Source organism: Mangifera indica, chromosome 3 (assembly GCF_011075055.1).
Source record: "Mangifera indica cultivar Alphonso chromosome 3, CATAS_Mindica_2.1, whole genome shotgun sequence".
NCBI classification, from domain to species: domain Eukaryota; kingdom Viridiplantae; phylum Streptophyta; class Magnoliopsida; order Sapindales; family Anacardiaceae; genus Mangifera; species Mangifera indica.
The window spans coordinates 17,901,603-17,927,504 of NC_058139.1; the positions used below are offsets into that span (position 1 = coordinate 17,901,603).

At 32.1% G+C, this 25,902-nt stretch overlaps 4 protein-coding genes across 4 annotated transcripts; 2 read left to right on the forward strand and 2 right to left on the reverse strand.

The window, feature by feature from the left end:
* Positions 1-1,348: 1,348 nt before the first annotated feature.
* On the forward strand, positions 1,349-4,176 carry LOC123211497 (protein DEHYDRATION-INDUCED 19 homolog 4-like). Its single transcript, XM_044630265.1, has 6 exons — positions 1,349-1,494; positions 1,606-1,680; positions 1,767-1,915; positions 2,630-2,707; positions 3,513-3,778; positions 3,881-4,176. The coding sequence occupies exons 2-6, from the start codon at positions 1,608-1,610 to the stop codon at positions 3,987-3,989; spliced, it is 675 nt and encodes a 224-aa protein (XP_044486200.1). The 5' UTR covers positions 1,349-1,494; positions 1,606-1,607; the 3' UTR covers positions 3,990-4,176.
* A 451-nt stretch (positions 4,177-4,627) lies between these two features.
* On the reverse strand, positions 4,628-8,334 carry LOC123211496. Its single transcript, XM_044630264.1, has 6 exons — positions 7,883-8,334; positions 6,840-7,051; positions 5,872-6,157; positions 5,685-5,770; positions 5,492-5,583; positions 4,628-5,387 (listed from the first exon to the last, which is right to left on the reverse strand). Exons 1-6 carry the CDS (start codon positions 8,141-8,143, stop codon positions 5,128-5,130), a joined length of 1,197 nt encoding a protein of 398 aa, XP_044486199.1. The 5' UTR covers positions 8,144-8,334; the 3' UTR covers positions 4,628-5,127.
* A 9,110-nt stretch (positions 8,335-17,444) lies between these two features.
* LOC123212265 (major allergen Pru ar 1-like) lies at positions 17,445-18,200 on the forward strand. The gene is made up of 2 exons (XM_044631356.1): positions 17,445-17,723; positions 17,834-18,200. The coding sequence occupies exons 1-2, from the start codon at positions 17,540-17,542 to the stop codon at positions 18,127-18,129; spliced, it is 480 nt and encodes a 159-aa protein (XP_044487291.1). The 5' UTR covers positions 17,445-17,539; the 3' UTR covers positions 18,130-18,200.
* Positions 18,201-18,344: 144 nt separating this feature from the next.
* On the reverse strand, positions 18,345-19,271 carry LOC123210139 (major allergen Pru ar 1-like). Its single transcript, XM_044628362.1, has 2 exons — positions 18,983-19,271; positions 18,345-18,880 (listed from the first exon to the last, which is right to left on the reverse strand). The coding sequence occupies exons 1-2, from the start codon at positions 19,164-19,166 to the stop codon at positions 18,582-18,584; spliced, it is 483 nt and encodes a 160-aa protein (XP_044484297.1). The 5' UTR covers positions 19,167-19,271; the 3' UTR covers positions 18,345-18,581.
* Between the last annotated feature and the right edge of the window lie 6,631 nt (positions 19,272-25,902).

Genomic DNA, 25,902 nt, shown 5'->3' on the forward strand with positions numbered 1-25,902 from the left:
TCAACACAAATCAAATATACGCATCCAATAACACAAAACCCCTCAAAAAATTCAAGCAAAACAACCGAGAATCAAAACATTTTATGCATTGTTCAAAATCAGAACCCTAAACATTCAAACCATAAAATCTCTCTCAAATCTCAATACTCTTAACAATAAATTGATTTAAACAAGAAGTGGAATGATGTATTATTCTTTTTTGTCATTTTCGATTGTTAGAAAATACGAAAAGTAGATGGAAAAGACAAAAACCCGTTGCGCCCCTAAGAGATCCGAATTTGTTTATGAATTTGAACAATTAATCTATGGGAAAAGTGGGGTTTTTATATAAAGGCAGTTTAGTCATTTTCCAAATTAAGGGCATTTTTGCTTAATCCTTAGAATTTTGGACAATTTTCTTAACACCCTTTAGTTTTAGACATTTAATATAATTTTCCTATCAAAAATATATTTGTCACAATTGAAAACTTTAAAGATCTATTCATGAGTTAACTTTTGTTAAAATTTTTGGTTAAAGAGAAGGGTAAAATCGTTATTTTATGACTAAATTCTAAAATCCTGAAAGTTTATATCATTTTCCCCTCAAGATTAAGTTTTGAAAAGTGTATTTTCCCCCTTTCAAATTTTCTAGTGAATGACAACTGCTCTTTCCCTCCAACGCCTTCTCTCCATCTGAAACTCTCTCTCTTCGACTAGGTTTCATTTGGACGACAAAGACATTGTCCAAATGAATTGTCATTCTCTGGATGACAACAATGAGTCTAGACCAAGGGTAGATGTCGGAGACGACGAACCCTTGGTTTGGATGTATTTTTGTCATCTAAACAAAGGGTTTTGTTTAGACTATTTGAATCCAGAAGATGCTATTAGAGGGAGAAGATATAGAATGGATAAAAGGTGCTAGAGGGAGAGACGGCCATCATTCACTGGGAATTTTGAAAGGGGAAAAATGTTATTTTTCAAAACTTAATCTTAGAAAAATTGTTAGTTTTTTAACTCAAAAGAGGAAATGATATAAAATTTTTAGGATTTTATGGTTTAGTGGTAAAATGGTGATTTTTTATTTTTTTCTAATAGAAAACTTTAATATAAATTAGTTTGTAAATAGATATTTAAATTTTTTCATTGTTATGGATATTTTTTTAATATTAGACTAAAACTTGAAGGGGAATGCCATTTGGCCTGTGGAGGGTGTAAATTAACAAACAATGAAATATTATTTTATAAAATCAAGCTAACATTATTAAGCAGAACACGTGCTGAAAAACTCATCCAACAGTACCCGGCACGTGGGCCCATAAATTTTCCCGGGTGAAATAACGACCATTCGTGTCACGCAAGTGGAGAAAGGTATTTACGGAAATAAACAAGAGTCTAGGGGCATTTTGGCAAAGAAATGTGTTCATAAGCATCCAAAGCCCCCCTCCATGACACAGAGTTCGATGGCGAGTTTGAGTTCTTCTGCTGCTCCATCGACCATTTCTCTGATCTAGGGTTTAATATTTCTCACACTTTCTAATCAAAGACGTCAATTTTAATTAATTTACGTAATTGACACCCTAATTCACTCGAAATCGACGGAAGTTTTTAATCTTTTTTGTTTAGAGATGGAGCCGAATTCGTGGAACACTCGTCTCTCAACTTCTTCTTCTTCTTCACGTCGCTACCAGACTCGATCTGGTGAGATGCAATCCTTTTTTTTTTTGGGAAACGACGACGTTTTCGTGGTTCTTTTTCATTTAATGGAGATTTTGTGTTCGGTGCAGATCTCTTTATGGGAGGAGGATTGGATGAAACTGACGGTGATGATGAATTCGGAGGGTTGTATTTATGTCCGTTCTGTGCTGAAGATTTCGACATTGTTGGACTGTGTTGCCACATCGATGAAGATCATCCTTTTGAAGCGAAAAACGGGGTATCATTCAGATTTTTTATCTATTATTTTTTTAAATCACATTTTTCTCTTTTTATAGTAATGTTAAGTGGTTTATGTTGAAGCAAATGTCATGCGTTGCACGTTGGCTAGGTTTATTAAGACGTTCTTAAGTTTCATGAATGTATAATTTTTTAAGATACTGTTGTGTTGTTGGCTGTGTATTGTAATTTATTTTTAGCTTGACTCGTTGAAACTGCTTTTCTGGTCAATGATTACTTTTTTGCTACTGTGGTGAGTGATATCAAATCTTTGATAAGCGGAAGCAGGAAAATGGGTTCGTTTTGTCAGCTTGAATATTGATTCTGATGGGAATGCTGTGATATTTGGTTTGGTTGTGTCATGTTGAGTGCCTTAATTGCCTTTGAGAATATGTTAAGTGGGGGGTTTTTTAGTTGTGTTGGGCTACTTATAACTGAATTTATGGAACTTGTGCATAAATTCAACTTGTGAAACTTGCTTTTGATATGAGTGACAAGTACATCATCTAGAGAATCTGTCATCTTGCTTTTGATATGAAATCAGGTATCTTGATTAATATTAAATTAGTTGGGTAAACCTTTTTTTAAGATTTTTTTAACTTAAAAACTTTATTTTTTAAGGTTCCATTTCTAGTTGGTCAGAAGTTCCTAAGAGATTCTGGTAGATATGCTTACAGCTCTAATTTTTGGATTTTCTTTTATTGTATATTTTCAGGTGTGCCCTGTTTGTGCAAAGTGGGTGGGAATGGATATTGTTAGCCATATTACTTTGCAACATGGGAGTTTCTTTAGAATATCCTTTTTATGTTGTTAGCTTTTGCCATTATTAATGTTTTCAATTTTGTCTCTAGTTTTAGCTAATCTGCATTGGATAGTTGAATAGTGCATGATCTTTACCTTTTTGAACTATTTTTATGTGGCATAAAGTAACCAGACTATGGGGGAAGGTAGGCCTTTTTCTCCCAATTTTATCATAACAAAATTAATCGGACTAAATTGCTTAAGTCCATAATAACTTTAATATTCAACCTTTTATCCTGGAATTTGTCTATGTTATAAATTCATTTTGATTTCCTGTGATATCCCAAGTGCAGGTAGTTGTTTTCCATGATTTATTTGGCAATTACTTTGAGAAGTTAGTGTCTTGGATGCTTGATGACATCACATCTACATGCAATTGGGTCTGAATTTCAGAATGGATGATTACATTAGAAAGCACCTGCATTTGGCAAAAATTATGTGTGAGATAGTCATAATTTGAAAGATGCATTCAACATAATGCACAGGCATCATCCTTGTATCTAAATATATGGTGTCCAACATCCTCTATCTACTTCAAAATATACTATTATCTGCAGGTGGTTTCTCAATTCCAATATTATATAGGATTGTATCTTTAGTCTAATTTTGGAATTCGGATTGTTCTAACTATCTTCCACATATTGTTTATCTTAGTAGTTATTGTTCTACAAGGATTTACTTTTCTGAATATGTTGTACTTGCTACTGTTCTATTTATTAGATATATTTTTCTTATTGTGTATTACCATTTGCTTTGTTAGTGGAAAGAATCTCTAGTGCTCCTTGACTTTGGATTACGTGCAGCACAGAAGGAGATTGCGTAGGGGTACATCTAATTCGACATTTTCTTTATTGAGAAGAGAATTGAGAGATGGAACTTTGCAATCTCTTCTGGGGGGATCTTCGTGCTTTGTTGCCCCCTGCAATGCAGAGCCTGATCCATTGTTGTCATCATTTATATTCAATTCACCTAGTAAGGCTGATGAATCTGTTAATACACAATCGGTTTGTATGGTTGTACCAACGTTAGTAGAGGAGAGCTCAAATGACAATTTTCAAGCAAGGTATATCCATTTGCAGTACACTATATGATAGGGAATTATGCTATACTTAACTAATCAATATATATTAGATCCCCTTTCCATTCTAACGCCATTCATGGACAGAAACATCCAACAAACTCAGCTTTCGGACAAAGAACAAGAGGAGAAGGCCCACAAGTCTGAGTTCGTCCGAGGACTTGTGCTGTCAACTATTTTTGATGACTACTTATAAATCATAGGGGTATTCAGTGAATGAAATGCGATTAATATTAGAACCAGCAGTTATGACTGTTATGCATTAAGGAGATGGAGAAGAATTTGAGTCTATGTTATAAGTGGTAATATTTAGATCAGAGAAATTCTGTATGCGCATTATTTCTAAGATGTGCATAATGGAAAGATGGAAGTACCATTCTACTTGATTTGTTGCTTTGTTGCTTTGCTTTTACTTTTCATGATGCGCCATTTTTATACGGATGTCAAAATAGTTATAACGAGATTTAATTAGATTTTTTCATGTCTAATAACGATAGGGAAATGCAAATCTGCCTTTTTCAGTGCTTGAGACGAGAACATTTTAGGGCCTCAACTCAAGTGACCGTTCATACAATAGCCAAGTGCAGAGAGAGGCCCTAAAAAGAGAGACATTGACCAGTATGGATTTTTCTGTAACTGCCCAAGGATCGATTAGCACATTGCAATTGTAAAGCTGTCCTTGGAACAAGAAAATTGTTAGCCAATGCAACCATGCGCCTGTCATTTTGTAAGATCTAAATGGCGAAAAACTTAAGCCCTTTGAATCCAAACATGGAAAATGAAAAGGTTCTTCCCTATAATTGACAAGTAATAACCATTAAATCAATCTAATACTCATATTAAGGTCATCAGAGAGCTTTATAAAAGATCAAATTCTTGGTAAAAAGTTAGTACAAAGTATTCTACACAAACTCGGGTGCAAGGCCTGTCTATATACAAAAAATTACACAATCTTACATCCTTATTATAAAGTTATTTTCTGCCCGCAAAAGCCCAGTCTAGACGATTCACATGATAAGAATCTAGCATGGATTATTATCAGAAAGTTCTCTTTGAAAAATATATCCATGTCCACAGCATCTATCTAGGACGAGTTTCTCACATAAAACAGATCATCCTCCTTACCCCACAAACACCAAAAACATACCACGCTGAGGCAATTTTCTTAACACAAAGTACCATAGTGAATATGGCAAACACTAAGAATGTTTATGCTCCAAAAAGTATAAATACCAACAGAGCTCCTGGGAGGCACTTTGGGGGCTTAGTAGTTCTCGACATGTCAACTCCCTTTTAGCAATAAAAATTTTTGAGTTGTTAAAGGTAACACTTCCTCACCTGTAGTAGGAGTTGTGGGATATAAAGAAGATGTAATCAGGATGCTTGACTTGTAAAAGCTTTAGCCACCTGTCAGCAGCTCGCAACCGAGAATTCGCTTTCTGAGACTCATAAACTCCATTATGGTCCCAGAATGGAACTTTGAACTTGTATGAAGCAAGCCCAAAAGTAGGCAATGGCAGCTTGAAGGACATGTCAGCCCTGAGCACCTCCTTGGTAGTAGATTTAGGGAAGCACAACCCATCAGAGCTGGTACCTGCCTCAAAAAAAATGGTAGCAGCCTCGTTACCAATATTGAAGCTGCATTACACACACAAGATGGACACTTTTCCCTCATGTATGGCAAAGGAGAAAACTTACTTTGAAATGGTGTTGACAAGGAATGGAAGGTCAGAAAGCAGGCATCAAGATTTTGTAATGTTGGACCCATAGGTATTCTATATATTGGATACCTATATCAGGAATGACAAAACAAGTCTTTTAGATTAAATTTTCAAACTGAGATTAAAATAACAGTCACTTCATAAAGCTGATATAGGATGACAAACCATACCATGCCACAGATATCCAACTTGTTGATAAGAGATCACAGCTCCTGTATGTCCTAAGTTCTGGGAATCTAGATGCAAGAACTGAGATCTGCAGGATGTGAGTTAGTTCTAGATCATGTAATAATTAAATAAAATATTTAAAAAACCCAGAAGCTTAACATGATAATATGTCAACAATAATGCACTTGCCTTGTCAGCCAAAGGTTCACGACTAAATGGGGTATCATGCTCCAAATATTCAAATATAAGCTTGCTGGGAGTGTTACGAATGTCACTTTCATCACTTGAAGAACCGTTCAAGGTTTTGTCTCTCAGTGAGAGCCTATTTAACTTCTGGATGTTTTCATCTGCTGTATTCTGCTGGCTCCAAGTCCCCTGAACAAAATCATCAATTTGCCTCTCTACCACGTAGTCACTGCTACCATCACTGCTTGTCTCCCTGGAAGTATCGGCATCACTCTCCTCACCAGGCCTCCTGTCCAAAGATGGGAATAAAAGATTTTATTAAGATGATGCATCACTTGACAGAAAAATCTCCACTATATAAGCATCCACCATTAATAATTACATAAGCAAAAGATATCAAATTTGGTAAAAAACAGTGATAAGTTTCACGACAGATTATTAGTAAAACATGCATTGGAACAGAAGAATATATATGTCACTACATTTATGAAATATGATTCCAAACATCACAATTTACATCATTAAGCCCTAGACAACAAGCTCAGATTATATCCAATAAAACCAAGCAAAGAGATGGGTTAAATTCAATACCAAAACATTATACTAATTATATGAAAACATAGAAGGAACACACAGAATTTAAACAAAAACCTTTTCCTTTGTTCAAAAGTTTTACATGACTTTCCTATCATGTGAATTTGATTAGAGTTCATGGTCAACAAGCATTTAAAATAACTAAAGCATAAATCATCATAGAGAAGTGAAAAAACAGATTGCATAATTAGGATGGAAGAGGAAGTGGCATAATCAAGTACAGAGGTAATTCTAAGAAACAATAAATATCTAAAACAATGTACCACTAATTTAGAATTTACCAATTTCATTCAAACCATTTCAAAACAAGACCAATTATGAACAATCTAGGTAAGTAGAGACGAAAAGTAAGATAACTGACTGGGACAATGGCTCACCTCTGCGTTGTCAAGGGTCTTGATGGATCTGTATAGAGTTGAATCGCAGACAGGTAAGGAACATAGTACTGCTTGACGGATTCATTCCCATCCAACAAAAGAGGAACACCTGCTCCATATGCACTCCATTCCTTAAATGATTCCCATAAATCACCAAGCACGAAGTATGGATAACATTCAGTTTCATGGTTTCCCCATCTCCTTAAACTTGTCTATAACAAAAGTGCAGATGTCAATAAAATAAGAACATTAAGAAAAAAATAATAATAATAACAAGACCACACAAAAAGTAATCCAAAGAAGAAAATATCCTAATCTGGATGCTCTTCTGGGGTCTCACTTGAATAAAAAAGGAAAGTTGGTTTCTATTTCCTGATTCTTACATACCCTTCAATTAAAATGGAAATCATACACATTTACACCATGCTTGGTGATAGGGAATGGAATGACAAAGAGAAAGAAGGAAAACTGACTTCTCATACTTTCATCCTTTTTGAGTATTGTTTTAAGACTGCATTGATTTTTCCATAATCCTTAATTCTAATGTAAGAGAAGGAAACAAAGTAAGAAAGATAAATATATTTTCTTCTTCAGTGAGCATTTTTCTCTTTATACGTCTTCTATCCATTTTCCCAAAAAAAAAAAGAGTTTGTGGGTCAATCTTCTTTCTTTCCTCTCCTTAATTCTACTCAGGCAAACAGAAAAAACACTTTATCTTTCCACTTCGTTTTCATTTCCATTTCCTCCTATTTCTCTATCATTGCACTATAAATTAACACCAATTCGCTCTACGGGCCCTAACAATAGTAGTTGAAAGATTAAAGTTTACCTAAGTTCCAAAAATATCTACATTTATCTTATAAATTTCATATAACCAAGCACCATTACTTGCTAAAAGATTCAGCAAAAATCAATACAATTTCAACTCCAAAAACTAAACTTAACAAGTATGACAGTTCAATAGTAGTACCGAAAAATCAGAATCCAACCAAAAATAAAATTCCAAACAGTAAAGTTTAAAAATGTCAAACAATTTCAATCACCTTAGGCAGATGCTGCGCTGGCACCACAGGAGTAGTGTACTCCAAAAACCGATCCAAATTCGTCAATTCACTTGCACAATAAGGCGACGATTCACATTCATCCGACCCCACCATAACCGGTGCCTCACTCAATTTGTTATGCTGACGTTCTCGCTCTAGTCTCCGTTCTTCTTCCTGTTGTTTCCGAATATGCGGAGGATTGTAGAAGCGGTTCTCGCCTCGGACACCGCGGGCGTTGGAATTCCCTCTGAAACCGGACATTACGATGTAGTGTTGGGAGCGAGGGAGGGTTTTGAAGATCTAGGGTTTTAGAATTAAAAATAATGAAATGCTTTTAGTTATTAAAACGAGAAATTGCTTCTTTGTTGAATTTGAAAGGCGAGATTTTCATGGGAGTGAGCGAAGAGATGAGTTAAAACTTGAAACTGAGACGAGAAGAGAAGAGTCCAGAATATTGTCGTGCTTTTTGATTTGTATGGACACGTGTGCAGAATATTTGTTGGCCTTTTTTTTTAACGTCATCAAAATTAAAAAATAGTTTATATTTAAAATATATATATATATATATATATATATATATATATATATATATATATATATATATGGGGAACCACAAGGGAGAAAACATATAAAAATTTTGTTATATCATTTATAAAATATTTAACGATAAAATTATTATAATCTAAGACATTATAAAATGCTAAAAAGTTAGAGGATATGAGATGTAAATAGATGAATGTTATGTGATGCTAAAAGTTGAGGGTTTATGGACATCTAATATGTTTATAATATTCCTATTCGTATGTTTATTTGACAAAAGTTTGTCTCGTTCAAAACCTTGTCAAAAAATCTCATTGGGTCAAAACCATGCTCGAGGACTAAGAAGTATATTGGTGAATTTATTCCTCCTTTTAAAACATCATTTATGGTATCTAAGTTGACACATTTGAATATTATGTACCAACTTATTAAATGTTATAGAAGGCAATATCTTTGTAAATAAATTTATTAAATTATTTATAATACCCATAGGTATGATTATGGGTAAATAATTATGTCATTTGGTAAATGTTGACCTAGGTTGATTGTGGACAATAATGAGTTGAAATGAAAAAGAAATATATAATTTTAGCGTACGCATTCGTGCATAGCTATTCACGTCAATAGAAATGGATAAAGGCCACGTAGACAATTTTAAACATGATGAACAACCATTTACCTATAAGGCGAAGGCCTATGCAAAAATTTTTGAAGAAGTCAAACCACCACTGAACCCGTTAGAGCCTTAGGTTTTCCTTTAAATTTTAATAGTGAATTTGGGGGAAAAATGGGTGGAAATATGAAATATTTTGGTTTATATACAAGGGCATTTTAGTTATTTTAGATAAATGAGACATTTTTGCTTAATGTTTAACTTTTGAGGTAATTTTGCTCAGTTCCCTAATGTTTAGGCTAATTAATTTAATTTTCCTAAAAGAAAATATATTAAGAAATTGAATTGTGATTAGAAAGAAGACAAATTTATTTATAATAGATGAGTTGAGTTTCTCATGATCAATCTTACTAATGTGAGATCCAAATTTGAGTTTGGTTGAAACTTATCTTTTGCCTAGTCTTTATTTATAGTTGGTGATTGAATGCTTTTAAATGTGAGACATTTATGCACTTACACTTTTGCAGTGTAAAAGTGTCTCATATTTAAAAGAATATAAACAGTCACTTCATTTACTCACTATAAATAAATGTTCAATATCATGTTTCAATCAAACTTAAATTTTAGGTGTCTCACATATGTGAGATTGATCCAAAGAACTTAACTCATTTTTTAAGTCTAAAATTTTCAGTTCTTATAAAAATTTACTATTTCTTATATTATAATTATTATTAATTAATTAATTTATTATTTTTAAAATTATTTTAATATTTTGGGTGTCAAAGGCCAAGTTCGCAGGCTTGGCACGACCCGTTACAATAGTCGACTCTGTTTGCCTAGGACGGGCTAAAATAAAAGGGGCACTACTCAATCCCTTTGACACCTCTAGGGTTAAGTTTATTGTAAATTAAATATTATTTTACAATTTCATTGGAGCTATCTGTTTTTTTTTTTAAATATTTATATGACTTTCGAAGACAAGTTATAATTAAATTAGGACAATTAGGGGATTTCTAGTTCAAACATGATTATAAAGATTTGTTTGTACTATAATTGAATTAAGAGAATATTACAATATAAAAAACATCCTGACTGGGAAAGAGAAGATAGTTTCCCTTATTATCACAAAAGAGAATAGGAAAACCCTTGTTAGAGATTCTAATAGATTCTTTGCCAAGCAAAGGTCTTCTCACTACCTCAGGCTGAAAATCTACTTGCATTCTTTATCGTAGGGTAGACATGAGATGATTCCTTGATTGCTAGTCTTGTGGTTGAATACTACTAATAGAAGTAGTAGTCGCATGCTTACTTTGAGTACTACTTTTATTATTTTTAGTTAAGAAAACAACAATTAACTTATCACAATAAATCTTTATTGGCTTGAAAATAGAATTAACAACCCTAAGCCCAGATATGAAACTCTTTAAACATATAACATGTGATGTAACCTCAAAACAAGAAATGAACTCAACCTCTATGGTAGATATAACAATCAATGACTACTTGACACTCTTTCAAGATATAGCTTCGCCAACAAACAAAATGAAAATGTATCCATATATTGATTTTCTTGAATCAACACATCCAGTAAAATCTAAATCGGAGTAACCAACTACATCTAAATTATCAATTTGTTTATATATAAACATGTACTTTTTGATTCCTTGAAGGTATCGCATCACTTTCTTTGTAGCTCTCTAGTGGCCTATACCTGGGTTACTTTGATATCTCCTTAACATCCCACCAAGAAATGCAATTCAGGCCTTGTGCATACTTGAGCATACATAAGGCTTCCAACAATTGAAACATAAGGAATGTTCTGTATTTGTTTTTTTTCAAGTTCATTTTTAGGGCATTGGTTCAAATTGAACTTATCACCCTTCACAATTGGTGCTATACTTGGTGAATAATCTTTCATTCGAAATCTCTCTAAAACTTTGTTGATATAAGTTTCTTGAAATAAACCTAGAATACCTTGAGGTTTATTTTTGTGAATCTTAATGCCAATGACATAAAAAGTCTTAACCCCGTATCCTTCATATCAAAATTTTTAGGGTGTAATTGTTTCACCTCATAAAGTAACCCTTTATCATTGGTTGCAAGTAATATATCATCTACATATAAAACAAAGAAACAAATTTTACTCCTACTAACTTTTTGGTATATGCATTGATCCATGATGTTCTATATGAAACCGAAAGAAGAGATGACCCCATGGAATTTCAAATACCATTGACATAAGGCTTGTTTAAATTCATAGATGGACTTCTTAAGCTTACACACCAAATGCTCACCATTACTAGAGGAGAGTCTTTCAGGTTGTTTCTTATATACCTTTTCCTCCAGATCCTCGTTAAGGAATACCATTTTCATATCTATTTGATGTAATTCTAAGTCAAAATAGGCCACCAATATCATAATTGTATGGAAAGAATCTTTCTTAGATATAGAAGAAAAAGTCTCCGTGTAATCGATTCCTTCCTTTTGAGTGAAACCCTTAGCAATGAATCTTGCTTTATATCTCTTAATGTTACCTAATAAGTCTTTCTTTGTTTTGAAGACCTATTTACACCCAATGGCCTTTGCCCTATTAGGTAACTTGACAAGATCCCAAACTCCATTACTCTTCATTGATTCTATCTCATCTTTCATGACATCGTACCATAAAACATATTTACTACAATCCATTGCTTATGAAAATGTGATAGGATCGTCTTCAACTCCCAAATTATGGTCAACTTTTTGTAAATACACAATATAATCACTAGAAATAACTGATTTTCTTACTTTAATTGATCTTCTTAATGTTATATCAACATCCTCCTATGAAGTAGACTGTACAACTGGTGGTTCAACAATATCTAGAAATTATTGAACAATTTGATCTACTAGATTATTATCAACAATTTATAGAACTCTATTAATTAGTTGTTCAACATCTATTTGAACTTGAAGGGTGCTGTGAATAACAACCAATCTAGTAGTTGAAATGAATGGTTAAACATTTGAATGATCTTTCTCAGAAACTAAGTCTGGGGATTGATTAATCCTACTGATCAAGATATTCTTAAAAAAATTTGCATTTTGAGATTCCATAATTCTAGTATTATGTGATGGACAGTAAAATTTGTAACCTTTAGACTTTTTAGTGTATCCAATGAAATATCCATTAATAGTCCTTGGGTCTAATTTCTTCTCATATGGATTATAAACTCTTATTTTAGACAGGTATCCCCAAACACATATGTGTTGTAAACTCGGTTTTCAATATTTAAATAACTCAAATGGTGTTTTAGAAATAACCTTGGTTGGAACTCGGTTTAATATATACACTACCGTTTTAAGAGCTTCAACCCATAATGATTTAGGAAGTTTGGAGCTGCTAAGCATACTCTGCACCATGTCTAATAAATTTTGATTTCTTCTTTCCGCCACACTATTTTAGTTTGAAGAACCAGACATATTGTATTAGACAATAATCCCATTCTCTTTAAGAAACCTTATAAATAGACCAGGTGCTTGTCCATTTTGAGTGTATCTACTATAATATTCTCTACTTCTATCTGATCTCATGATTTTAATTTGTTTTCCAGATTGTTTCTCTACTTTTCCCTTGAACACCTTAAAGGTATCTAATGCTTTGTTCTTATTATGAAGCATGTAGAGATATATGTATCGTGAATAATCATCAATAAAAGAGATGGAAGTATTTTTGATCATAAACATCCATATCTGAACAACAAATATTTTTATGTATGATTTCTAATATGTCTGAACTCCTCTTAACATCTTTCTTTGACTTGTTAGTTTTCTTTCCTTTTATGCAATCCACACAAATATCAAAGTTAGTAAAATCTAGAGTATGTGGTACCCTATCATTCACTAACCTTTTAATTCTTTTTATAGATATTCATAACACTTTTTTTAATACCAACATTATTTTGAATATGCATCAAATTAAATAAAACATTGTTTTGTAAGTGAATTCATAACAAACCATTAGACGATGTAACATTTCCCATAATTACAGATTTTTAAAATAAACTAAATGATGTTTCATAAAATAAAAAGGAAAATCCAAAAGGTACAAGTCTTCAAACTAAAATCAAGTTTCTAGAGAAACTTGGAATATAAAATGTTCATCCCAAATCTAACATAAAACCACTATCTAAAACTAATCTGCATGTTCTGATTGTTTCCACATATGAACGTATCTTGTTTCCTAAATAGATGCACTGTTCATTAGCCATCGACCTCCTTTCGTTTAGAAAGCCTTGCAAGATATTTGAAACATGGACATACATTAACCATATCAGATTCATAACATACAAGTAAAATTGGATTATCTTTCATTTCAATCCAAGTCTTAAATTTAAAACAATCCTTCTTCACAAGTCCTTTCTTTTTAAAAAACATTTGGACTCCTTGAATTTGGGCTGAATAGATATTTTATCCTTTCCTTTATGCTTAGCTTGGTTTTTCTTCTTCTTTCCTTTTGTAACCATATGTGCCCTTTCACCCATTTCTATCAACAACCATCATTTCTCTTGTACACACATGGTCATAAGTTCACTAAAAGACCATTTTTCCTTATGTGTGTTATAAGAGATTTTGAAGGGTCCATATTATTGTGGAAGCAAATTCAGTGTGAAGTGCATAAAGAAAGATTCAAACATCTCAATCTCAAAAGCCTTAAGTTGAGCTGTTATATCCTTCATCTACATGAAGTGCTCATGCACACCTCTAACATTGGTGAGCTTCATTGATGATAACTTCATCATAAAAGTGTTGGTAAGAGCTTTATCTAAAAACTCAAATTGTTCATCAATAGCCTTTAGTAATTGTTTGATATGCATGTCCTAATGAACATCATACTTAAGCGATTCGATCGCTCATTTCATTCATACAGGGCAACTTCAGCTTGAGTGCTAGTTTTTGTAGGTGCAAGTGATTCATCGTTCCTAATAACATAATCATTGCCCATACAACTTAATTTAAGAAGAACTCTTTCTTTCCAAATTTATAGTTATCACTACTCAAATTAGGAACATCACATACATTATCAGAGAAATTCACAGGTTGAACAACTGTAAATAAAATATAAACATACACACTTAAGTCACGAAATTAAGACATACAAATATATATATCATATTCTACCAAAGTATAAACATATTGTAAATATATGAACCACATAATATAAAAACTGTCTACAGGCTAAGTTTTTAATTTAAATAGGTTTATATACATACATTTAAAATCGTATGATAAAACTAACAAATTATATGCCTTTCCTTAATTCTTGTGGATAGATTAAGAAAAATAATTTATTATTTCATCTTAATTAATTATATAAATATAATAAAAATTCCTATGAGATAAAATTTATCATATTTACAATGATTAATTATAATTGATGTCATATAATTATATATGATCCTAGGATACTTAATGTATAATTTTAATATAATCAAAGATGTTGTGACTACTCTTTAACTAATTAAAATCATACTAATCACCTCACATCTAATTTATGCATATATTCATTAAGATAAAAAATAATTTCAATTAAACCTTAAATATGCATAAAAATTAATCCACATAAATAATTAATAATATAAATTGGATTTAAAGTTGAAGTAATCCAATTTTAAAATAAATATAAATAACAATTATAAGTCATAATAAACATGTTGAAAAACATATTTTATAAAACTAAAATATTTGTTATTCTAAAGCATAAATTTTTGAATTAATGAAACACTTCATTTGCTTACTTGGAAAACCAACTTCGAGTCATTAAATTAGGATTCCATGTCAAATTTTCTCAAAAAGTGAAACTGGTCTGATGACAAATCTTGCACACTGGAATCACAGGAAATGAATGACATGTCATCTGCGTATTCTAAATATAGATGACATGTTGAGTTTGAAAAATCAGATGCAACTGACATGTCATCTAAATGTCGTCCTTGACCTTCAACTGGGTCATGATTTGGGTCAATAGATTTGGTTTCAGACCCGAATATACAAAACACCTTAAATCAACCTATAAAACTCCAATTTTAATGTTTTATATATATATATATATATATATATATATATATATATATATATATATATATATATATATATATATATATATATATCAAAATTCTTAGTTTTTCATATAGAATTCATATAAACTATAATTTTAAGCAAAAAATGCCAAACATAAATTTTCTCTCTCTACTACAAATTTGGATTAAACATAAAATCCATGACAATTCAACAACAAAGCAAGACAGAGATCATAGTTGCTTTGATATCAAATGTTAGACATAAATGAATGCTTCTATCTATGCATAATCACAAATACACAAGGTAGAAACTAGTAAAATTTATAATTGTGGAATATAAACACTAACCTCTTGTCATTGCTTGATGATTTATTGCAAAATATACCACTGGAACGTGCCTATATATTATGTCTTTTAGGTGATTTGATTTTATAGAATATGGTGTATGTATGCTTTTCTTTTAAAATCATTCACCCAGGGACCTTGAAGATGGCTTAATATGCATCCTACCATAAAGGATCACTCAGCCATTAACTACTTTAAACAGTTACCAAAATGACAAGGGCTTAATATTGTTGTCGATTCTTTAACCAAATCGATTTTGAGAGATGGATATCTTGCACTTACCAAATCTCTTAGTTTGCGTAGAATAAGATAGATGAATTGTTGAGTATATAATTTACTTGTAACAAAAAGTTGGGAAACCGAAGAATTTGAATTTATTTTTCATTTACATGCTTGAATTCTTGGTGTTTCTTTACACATAAATTATTTTGAAACCTCAACAAGATTATAATGTCACACAAATTTGATATTGGCTCACTTATACGAGCAATCGCCTTTGACGTTAAGAGAGCATGCAAAAATGAGACATTTTTTTGAGATTGATGGCATTGAGAGAGGGCACATGCAAGATGGGAGTTACTCAAGAAATGAATTATTATTATTAGACATGTCAGCTTGATAATTAATCAAAATGATGTCATGAATCAATGAATTTAGTTTTAACCAGTTTGGGTTCCCCACATCTAAATAACTTGTGAATGCCAGATTTGAGTTCTTAATATATAGTAATACCTGCAAGATTGGATAGATGATTAAGAATTCAAGTTAGTCACTGGGTACAATAACTAAACTAAGATCTGTGTAGTGTTGGTAATGATATTTGAAAAAATACATACTATAGCACATGATTCATACTATGCGTGCATAAGAAAGACAACCATTTGAAGTAGTGAGAGGATGAATCCCTACTCCTTCATTGTGTGAGACTTGATGATGATTGCCTCATGTTTGTGTCTTTAGACTCTTTGCTGTTATTTGATGTTTACTCTTAATGTTGCTATCTTAACTTGACATCTATGACCGTGCACAATTCGGGCTTATGGAGCATGACCAGAAAATGCTTGACAGAGATTTTGAATAAAATCTGTGCCAAGGGAAGGTCTTCTTGCAACCTGCATTCTTTATTCTTAGATAGACATGAGATGCTTCCTTGATTGCTAGTCTTGTGGTTGATTGCTGCACATATTGGCTTGGAAAGTTTCTTCGAAAAGATGTTTCCCTTGAAGATATCCTCCAGGGTGGAGGATCTCATATAAAACTTTGTCTTTTTGGTTTCAACTTCTTCCTACTCAAAAACATAACGGAAAACCACCCTTTCAATGTTGTTCCCTTAACTTCTTCAAGGGAACCAACATCTTCCCTTGAAGATATTTCCAAGTGATTTACTAGCGATAAACAATTTAACGGACGTAACTATTTAATTATTTAATTATATATAATTATTTAAACACAATTTAACCAAAAAAAAAAGTGTAAAGAGTTTCAAAATTATTTAGTGCATTATAAACCCATAAGCAGACTAGTGCTTGAGGATTTTTAATTCTAACTCAGTCAAATAGAGTGAAAAACTTTGCCAAACATAACAGAAAGAAGTACTGTCCAGTGCAGACGACCAAGCACAGCCGTAATTAACAACTTTCTTTCATACACCTAGCACACTTGATTGCCAAAGTTGTTTTTTGTGAAGGCATAAAGAGAATTATTCCACTTAATTATTAATTAACTTTTCAAGTTCTTTCACTTGATTATTATTAATTAACTTTGTTTAACATGGACTACGCACTTTGATGCCCAAATTTGATCTTTGTGCAATTATTCTGGAATTCCAGTTAAATATTCAGAAAAAAGATGCACAAAACTTGGAATCACTTTTACGCAATTACAGAAAAATTTATTACTTGAAGAACTATTGAAATTATCTAGTCACACTGGCAGTATCTAATAGAAGTTGCCCAAATTTTCTTCCATTTCCCAGGGAAACTGCGAACTCAGTGTATAAATAAGGCTTCACTTTCCTTGATCTCTCGCCATTAAAACTTTCTAAGAACCAATCAATCTTCCTCCTCTTTGTTTCAATCATTTACGAACACAGAGATTATAATGGGTGTGTTTACTTATGAAATGGAGGTGGTTACGAGAATCCCCCCAGCTAAGATATTCAACGCCCTTATCCTTGATGGTGACAAACTCATCCCCAAGATCGTGCCACAGGCCATTAAGACTGTTGAGCTTATTGACGGAGATGGAGGGCCTGGCAGTATCAAGAAGATGACTTTTGGCGAGGGTTTGTTTTACACTATAATCACTTAATCCTCTTGTGTCATATGTTTGTGAATAACATAAATGCAATGTAACAAATGCTTGTTAATTTTACTTGCTTACCGTCAATTGCAGGAAGCCAATTTGACTATGTGAAGCATAAGGTTGAAGCATTAGACAAAGAAAATTTCATCTACAGTTACAGTGTGATTGAGGGTGATGCATTGATGAAATCATTACAGAAAATCACCTATGAGATTAAATTAGCATCTTCTCCGGACGGTGGATCCATCTGCAAAAGTATAAGCAAGTACTATACCATTGGTGACTTCGTGATTACGGAAGAGCAAATCAAAGCTGGCAAAGAAAAGTCTTCAGGATTGTTCAAGGCCATTGAAGCCTACCTTCTGGCAAATCCTGATGCCTATTGAAGTTACCAATATTAGTATGTTCAGATTTGTGTTTTGGTTAATAAGGCTTGGGGTCAAGTGTGGCATGTAATTTTCACTAGATTAAAGAGTTATGTATTGTAAATAAGGCTCTGGGTCTGTATTGTATCATTTCACAAATAAATATAAAAAACTTCTTGTTAAGCTATCTATCTATCATGACCAAATGTACCATTTTGACATTACATCAAGAATAATTTACGTAGATGAATCTGGGAATATTATTAATATGTCCGACAGGAGGGCAATTTTCTAGAAAACATCTTGTAATGAGTACAAAGTTATTCAACGAATTCTAGCCATCAGGCTTCAAGCTGACATTCAAATCACACTATTGTAAAATAAAGCAGAAGGAAAGGAAAATATCACAGTACGACAAAATCCTTAATAAGAACCAATTTGGAAATTGGTTTAGAGTGATAAGGCTTTAAACCTTAGGCATAGAGATCAGGGTTTGCCAAGAGATGTGCTTCCACGACCTTGTACAATTCAGCTGCTTTTTCTTGGCTCGCCTTGAAGACTTCTTCTTTTATTTCATGATCACCCTTTGTGTGGTACTCACTAGCCACCTTACAAATGCTTCCACCGTTACCAGAAGGTTCGAATTTAACCTCGTACACAACTGATTCGAGCTTCTCCCCCAAACTGTCGCCTTCAATCAAAGTGTACTTGCACACAAAGTTCTCTTTGTCGAGTACGTCGATCCTGTGTTTCACATACTTGTAGTAACTTCCTGTCAATCACATAATTAAATCAAACTGCCATCTGTTCATGTAATTGTTAAAGAATACAAAGAAATACATTCGCTAAGAACAATTTATTTAACAGAACTGACCATCAGGGAAGTTTATTAGCTTGACGCTGCCAACGCCTCCATCGCCTTCAATTAACTCAATGTTCTTGAATGATTGTGGCACCAACTTTGGGAGAAGATTGTGAGAATCAAGGATGAAAGCCTGGAACATCCTAGATGGAGCTACAGCTGTTGTAGCTTCTGAGTTATGGTGAAGAACCCCCATTTCTTTTTTTATTTCTTGGAGCAAAAAGAAGTTCTCTGAGAAGTGTTGAAAATTGGCCTGAATGCGAATAGTTTTGAGTTTGTGAAGATGGAGAACAACTGGAGGGTATATATAGAGTTGGAAATTATTTGAATTTTTTGTCTACAGTTCAATAGCTTTAAAGAACCTAATAAGGACTGGTCACTATTCTAGAAGACAGAGAATTGTCTCTTCAAAATTGAGCAGAAAAAACAAAACGGATAGTTCAAAAGTTGAACAATTGAAATTTCAAATTTGCCAAACTGATGATGATGGAAACTTAGAGGAAAACTCCTGATTAATATAATGTTAAAGGAATATGAAAATTCTCATATTTACTTGTCTTTCAAATAGTTGAGCAAGTGGCCAACTTTATAGAGGAAAAGACAACAAACAGCAGAGTGCATACTGCAGACATTGGGGTAGAATTTTAGTTTCTAGAGTTTATCTACTGGAAATTAAATGTGCATGAGCTGAGTTATTTTAGTCCTAGTGAAACAGAAAACCTAGGAATTAATGATTTAGTAGTTTTCATATATTCAGATTCCTGCATGGCTGCTAAATTTTCTTCATATTTTTGGTTTTTCTTTCTCATAATTCTAGGATGTTACAATTTTTTTCTAGCTGCACTGTATCTCTACTTAGATTAAAAAAACCAAGCTTCATAAACTAAATTTCAAACTTATTTACTAGCAATGTAGTAGGAGACCAAAGAAACCTAACATCTTCATTTAAGGATTCATATAATATTAACATTACGCACATCATGTCTTCGAGGTTAGAGTGTTCAATTTCACAGAAATATTATTATTATACAAATTTCTATTTTCAACTGCTTATATATTTCATACATCCAATAGAATGGCAATTCATTTATCACACACATTATGTTTGGGGTACAACACATTTAACAAAGGATCAAGTATGGCGTTTTTCTTATAAGCAGCCAAGCTGAACTTGGGGAATACAGAGATCAGGATTTGCAAAGAGATGCGATTCCACAATTTTGTACAATTCAACCCCATTTTGAGGGAAAAAAATCATTCAAAATGAATAGTCATCTTTGAAAATAGTTAGTCCTGTTGAGAATTGGCTAATTTTCCAAAAGAAAGGGACAGCAAACACATGATTCATGAAGTTGGATTATTTGGATGTTATTTTATCTGTGTTCATATTAAGAAAACCCATGTTTTACTTTAATTTTTCCGGGGAAGAAACAGAAAAGAAATCAAATAGAAATATCATAGATCTTTCTGAGTTTGTGAATAAGAAGAACTTTAAGGGTATATATACACTGAGAAACAGCTTGGACGTGAGTGAACTTTGGTGTAGATAACTCAGAATCAATATTCAAAGCATCCATTATGGACTGGCCAACCAGACAAAGACTTATCTGTTTGAATTCAGCAGAAATATTGCAATATAAAATAAAATCATTTCATTCTATTTTTAATACAAAAAAAAAAAAAAATTGCAATGTAAAGTATACATCAAGCAAGCAAGGATCAAAGTCAAGAAGACTTGTCTACAACCAAAATTATAGTATTGCTTCAATTTTGATATGAGAGGTTGAGAGTTTTCTGCAACATTATTGCGTGTTATGCAATCTAAAACCATACCCAAAGCGAACTTTCAAAGACCGCTCTAGCTTACAGTGACTTAGGAAAATGTATTCAAGGGTCAAAGTTCAAGGAAGGCTAACGACCTTCTATAAGCCTAACAATAGGATAATCGACACACGTATGAAGTATTTTCCTATCTTATGAAATCAACCTTCTAAAATTAACCAACATCTGATAAAATACATCTACTATTCACACCCACTATTGCATTATTACTCGTAATTAGTGTTGTTATTCAAATATAACTTTCTCAGTTATTGTTAAATTTTACACCCAAGGGGTGATCTCTCCCCATCACACCTTACCAAGTACGATTTTGACAGATTGTACCTTTCCGAATGTGTGATCTGACAACATAATTTTAAAAAATGGCAAGGAAACCAAATAGTTTTTTTTCTTCTTTTTCTAATAGAGTTGAGTTTTGTATGAGATTATGTAAGTTTTTAATTCAAGGGGTCTAAACTAGGTTTCCCAAATTTTAGGTGGGATAAAACTTACTCAAAAACTCCTTAAAACATATGCGAAAGAAGATTATTATTCAAGAGTACATTCAAATGTAAATTTTTCTAGGGCAGAGAGCACCTTGGATTTAAATTTAAATTTTATTTTATAAAAAAAATGAAACACACGAAATATTGTAATTAAGAAGGAGATGCAATTAAAGATAAAATTAAATTGAAGTATTATAACTTACCTCCACTAAGGTTTCTATAATTTGGTTACAAAATTTTACAGTTTCAAAGTCACAAATCACACCTTAGACTAAGTCACAAGAATAACCTCTTAAATAACAAGCAATTTCAACTTAAAAACATGACATTCATAAGCAAAATTTGAAAACTTAAATCAAATTTCCTTAGTTAGTCATAGTAGACCCCTTAGTTTTGGTAAATTGCGTTTTCTTAGTTATATTTGTATAATCCCTGAAATGTTGTCAAACTTCCTTTATATAATGGAGTAATTTTGGTAAATTGCGTTTTCTTAGTTATATTTGTATAATCCCTGAAATGTTGGTAAAAATTGTATAGACCCCTTGGTTTAGCTAATTTAATCAATTATTATTTTATTTTTAATATTGTCTTGGTTTTTAATAGAATTTATCTTTTTTTTTGAAAATTTTCTAATGTTTTCTTTCAATTTTTCCTTTTATTTCATTTTCTTTTCACAATTTTTTGTATTTATTTCAGTTTTGCTTATTATTTTACTATTTCAAATTTCATTTTTTCAATTTTAATTTTTAAATATTATATTATTGTTTAGTTATCCTAATTTTTCAATTTTCATAATATTTTATTTTTAATTTCAATAAAATTATATATACCCACTTTTAAATTTCAGTGCTTATTTAGTTTATTTGTTGCGAGTGTTTTATATTAAAAAATAATGTTTGTGTGGATTGTACTTCCTAAGAAATTTTCTTGTGATTCCATATTTTGAATTTATTTTTAAGAAATTATACATACCCTTTGTTGAAGGCAAGATCGAAGGTGCAGATATTCATCTATCAAATAATGCTACAATACATGCCGTACTTGAGGATTAAATATATTTCTCGTATTTAATGATACACGAAGGTAAGGTTGATGCGATACTTGTTACTACAAAACTTGTTGCAGACCTTGGAGGAGCCAATGTGTTATCATCCAGAGGAACAAAGTTCATTATTAATAATGCATTGTTTTTAATGAAGTCTAAAAAAAACCTTACTAAGTTTCAATGATATTCGTGAACATGGATAGCATATTGCAACAGTGAATGAAGAAAACATTGAATATCTTTTCTTTACAAATATAGTATTGAGTAAGAAATACGTATTGAAAAGGGAAAAGGACTATTTTCCATCTAAATTTTAGTCTAATTTCAAAGTCACATCCATGAGAGATGAAAAACTTAAACTTCCAACCATTACTAAACTTCTGTTAATTTTTTCTTTTAAAGGGAGGGGTAAAATAGTCATTTTACTATTTATATTTAAAGTTATAAAATTTATTACTTTTCCCTCCCCAAGGTTTTAGAAATTAAATTTCACCTTTACCTAAAATTTTTAAACTTTAAAAAGTAACATTTTCACCCATAAACTTAGGGTTTCCATATTTTTTAAAACTTAGCCGCCCCCCTAACTTTCAAAAACAGCAATTTCACCCCCACTCTTCAACTTCAACTTCCGGTGTTGTCTCCGACATTGTCTTTGACCTCCTCTTTCTCCTAGTGTGATGATGGTGGTGCGACAAAGAGATCTCGATCTCCTCGTCGCAGGGTGCGACGAAGAGATCTCTCTTTGTCGCACAACCTAGATGACGAAGGACGATGTCACTCGTCACGTTGTCCAAACACAACGATGAAAGACGACGAAGCATCATCCTTTGTCTGTTCTTCCAGATCTAGACAATGAAGATTCATCCTCTGTAGCCAGAGAAGGGAGATCGGTGAAAAGTGTCGGCCGTCAGTGGTGGTCAGAGAAGGAAGCAAACCCTAGGGGTGAAATCTAAACTTTTCAAACTTTGAAGATGGGTTGAAGTGTTAATTTTTAAAACCAAGAGGGGAAAAAAGATAAAATTTTGAAGTTTTAAAGTTTATAGGTAAAATTATGATTTTACCCCTATCTCTAACTGAAAATTTGGATGACAGTTTGGTCATGGGTGGGTGTTTGGACTTTTCATCTCCCATGGATGTGACTTTGAAATTGGGCTAAAATTTGGGTGGGAATTAGTCCTTTTCCCTATTCGAAATGTTACCTATCCTTTTTCTCTAACTTGTCCTATATGAATATCGCTACAGTTGAAATTATTGTTATAGTAAACCAAATGTTTAGTAATAAAATTTTTTAATGTTTGGCATGATCATTTAAGACATCCCAATTCTATAATGATATGAATAAATATTGAAAATTCTCATGAGCATCTATCAACTAGAAGATTCTTAAATCAAATGAATTCTCATGTGCTGCTTATTCTCAAGGCGTCACCAGTAAGAGGGCGTTTGGTTCCAGTTTTTGAAGATTACCTTGGTAATCTATCTTTTATTCTCTTGTTTGGTTTGTCAGTAATAAAAGATTACAGTAATCTTCTATTACCAATGTTGATGTAGCAGGTAATATAGGTGGTAATCTGATTACCACATTCACCTTAGGTATTTAATGATTACCAAGGTAATCTTGATTTTATTATAATTATATTATTATTTATTAATTTTTTAAGACAAAAATAAATTTATTTTTAATTAATATGACAAATAATATAAAAAATATTTAAAAATAATTATATTCAAGGGCATTTAAGTAAAATAATTTACTAGCAATCTTTTATTACCTTTAACCAAACACAATAATTATTTATACCTACCAAATTTTATCAAACATAGTAATCATTTATACCCAGTAATATTCTAAGTAATCTATCTTCAAGGTAATCTTTCTATTTCGGTAATAAAACATTACCCAAACCAAACGCCCCCTAAAAGTTGGGATTGAATTTGACTCTTCCATTTCTTGGATGCATACATGATGATATATATGGACCTATTCATCCACTATGTAGATCATTCAAATATTTTATGGTTCTAATAGATACATCTATAAGATGGTCGTATGCGTGTTTATTGTTATCTCGCGACTTAGTGTTTGCAAGATTGCTTGCTCAAATGATTAAATTACGAGCACAATTTCCTGAATATACAATCAAGAAATTTGTCTTAATAATACTAGTGAATTTAAATCTCAAGCATTTAATAATTATTGTATATGGATCAATTCAAATAACTATTGAACATCATGTTACTTATGTTCATACACAAATTGGTTTAGTAGATCATTCATTAAACTTCTCTAACTAGTAGCTAGACCGTTACTAATGAGAACAAAACTTTCAATTCTGATTAGGGACATGCTATTTTGTATCCATCAACACATGTACACGCATTAAGCCAACAAGTTATCATAAATTCTCTCCCATTCAATTGGCTTTTGGTTAGGAGCCAAATACCCATCTAAGAATTTTTGGATGTGCGGCTTATGTTCCAATTGCTCCACCACAATGCACTAAGATGAGTCCTTAAAGAAGGTAAGGTATTTATGTTGGATTTAAATCTTCTTCTACAATCAAAGTATGATGAACCAATGACAGGAGATGTATATATTTATAGTACAATTTGTCAGCTGCCAATTTAATGCGACCTTTTTTCCAACATTAGAGGAAGAAAATAAACAACTTGATAAAAAAAATTTATTGGAATGCATAATCATCATATGCAACACCCATTTATACGTCTCAAGGTCATTTTAGTCTTTTTGCATGAATTTATGGTTATATGTATGATTTGGATTGTGTTGGTATGGAAATGAAATAAGTATTGTAATTTTAAAGAGATGTACGATTGCATATGAAGGGTAGACACTCGTGCATTGTGTGTCATGTCAGGCGGATGGATAATGTGTTATGTTGGATATTTTAAAGTGGTGCACTATCGTGCATATCAAATATACATGCTTGTGCATGACGTTATAGGAATATAGTTTAAAAAGGCACGTTTGCAATAATTTTGGGATATTTGTTATCTGAATATTCATTATGCATTTCTCCAATGTGAGAGAGAGTTTGAAAATTGATATTTTAGTAATCATGGTAGTGGCTTTGATGAGACTTTCTAGTGAGAGTATGAGTGACAAGGGAAGAAAGAAGGAGAGGAATTGATCAGCTTGAATCTTCAAGCTTGGGATGAAACCAATAAGTATGATGATCTTCTCTTGTGTTGTATAGCCTACAAAATGTAGACCTGATTAAATTGTTATGATCTTTAAAATACTGGGTGTGCTATATGCTTGATAGGGTTGATTTTTGGTTTGAAGGGGGGGGACGATTGATAATATGTATTAATTTTTTGTTTAGTGAGTTCATGTGAATCTGTTTATTTGAATATGATACATTGATTGTAACTTGTAAGTGTATTGGTTAAGATTTAAAATAAGAATTCTAATATGTGAATGTTGATACGTGATATGTTAAGGTTCTATGAAATGTTTAGATTGTAATAAAACTATACATATACATTTTTAGTACACAATTTGGTTACACAAATAATGTGTCATTATATGATTGAAT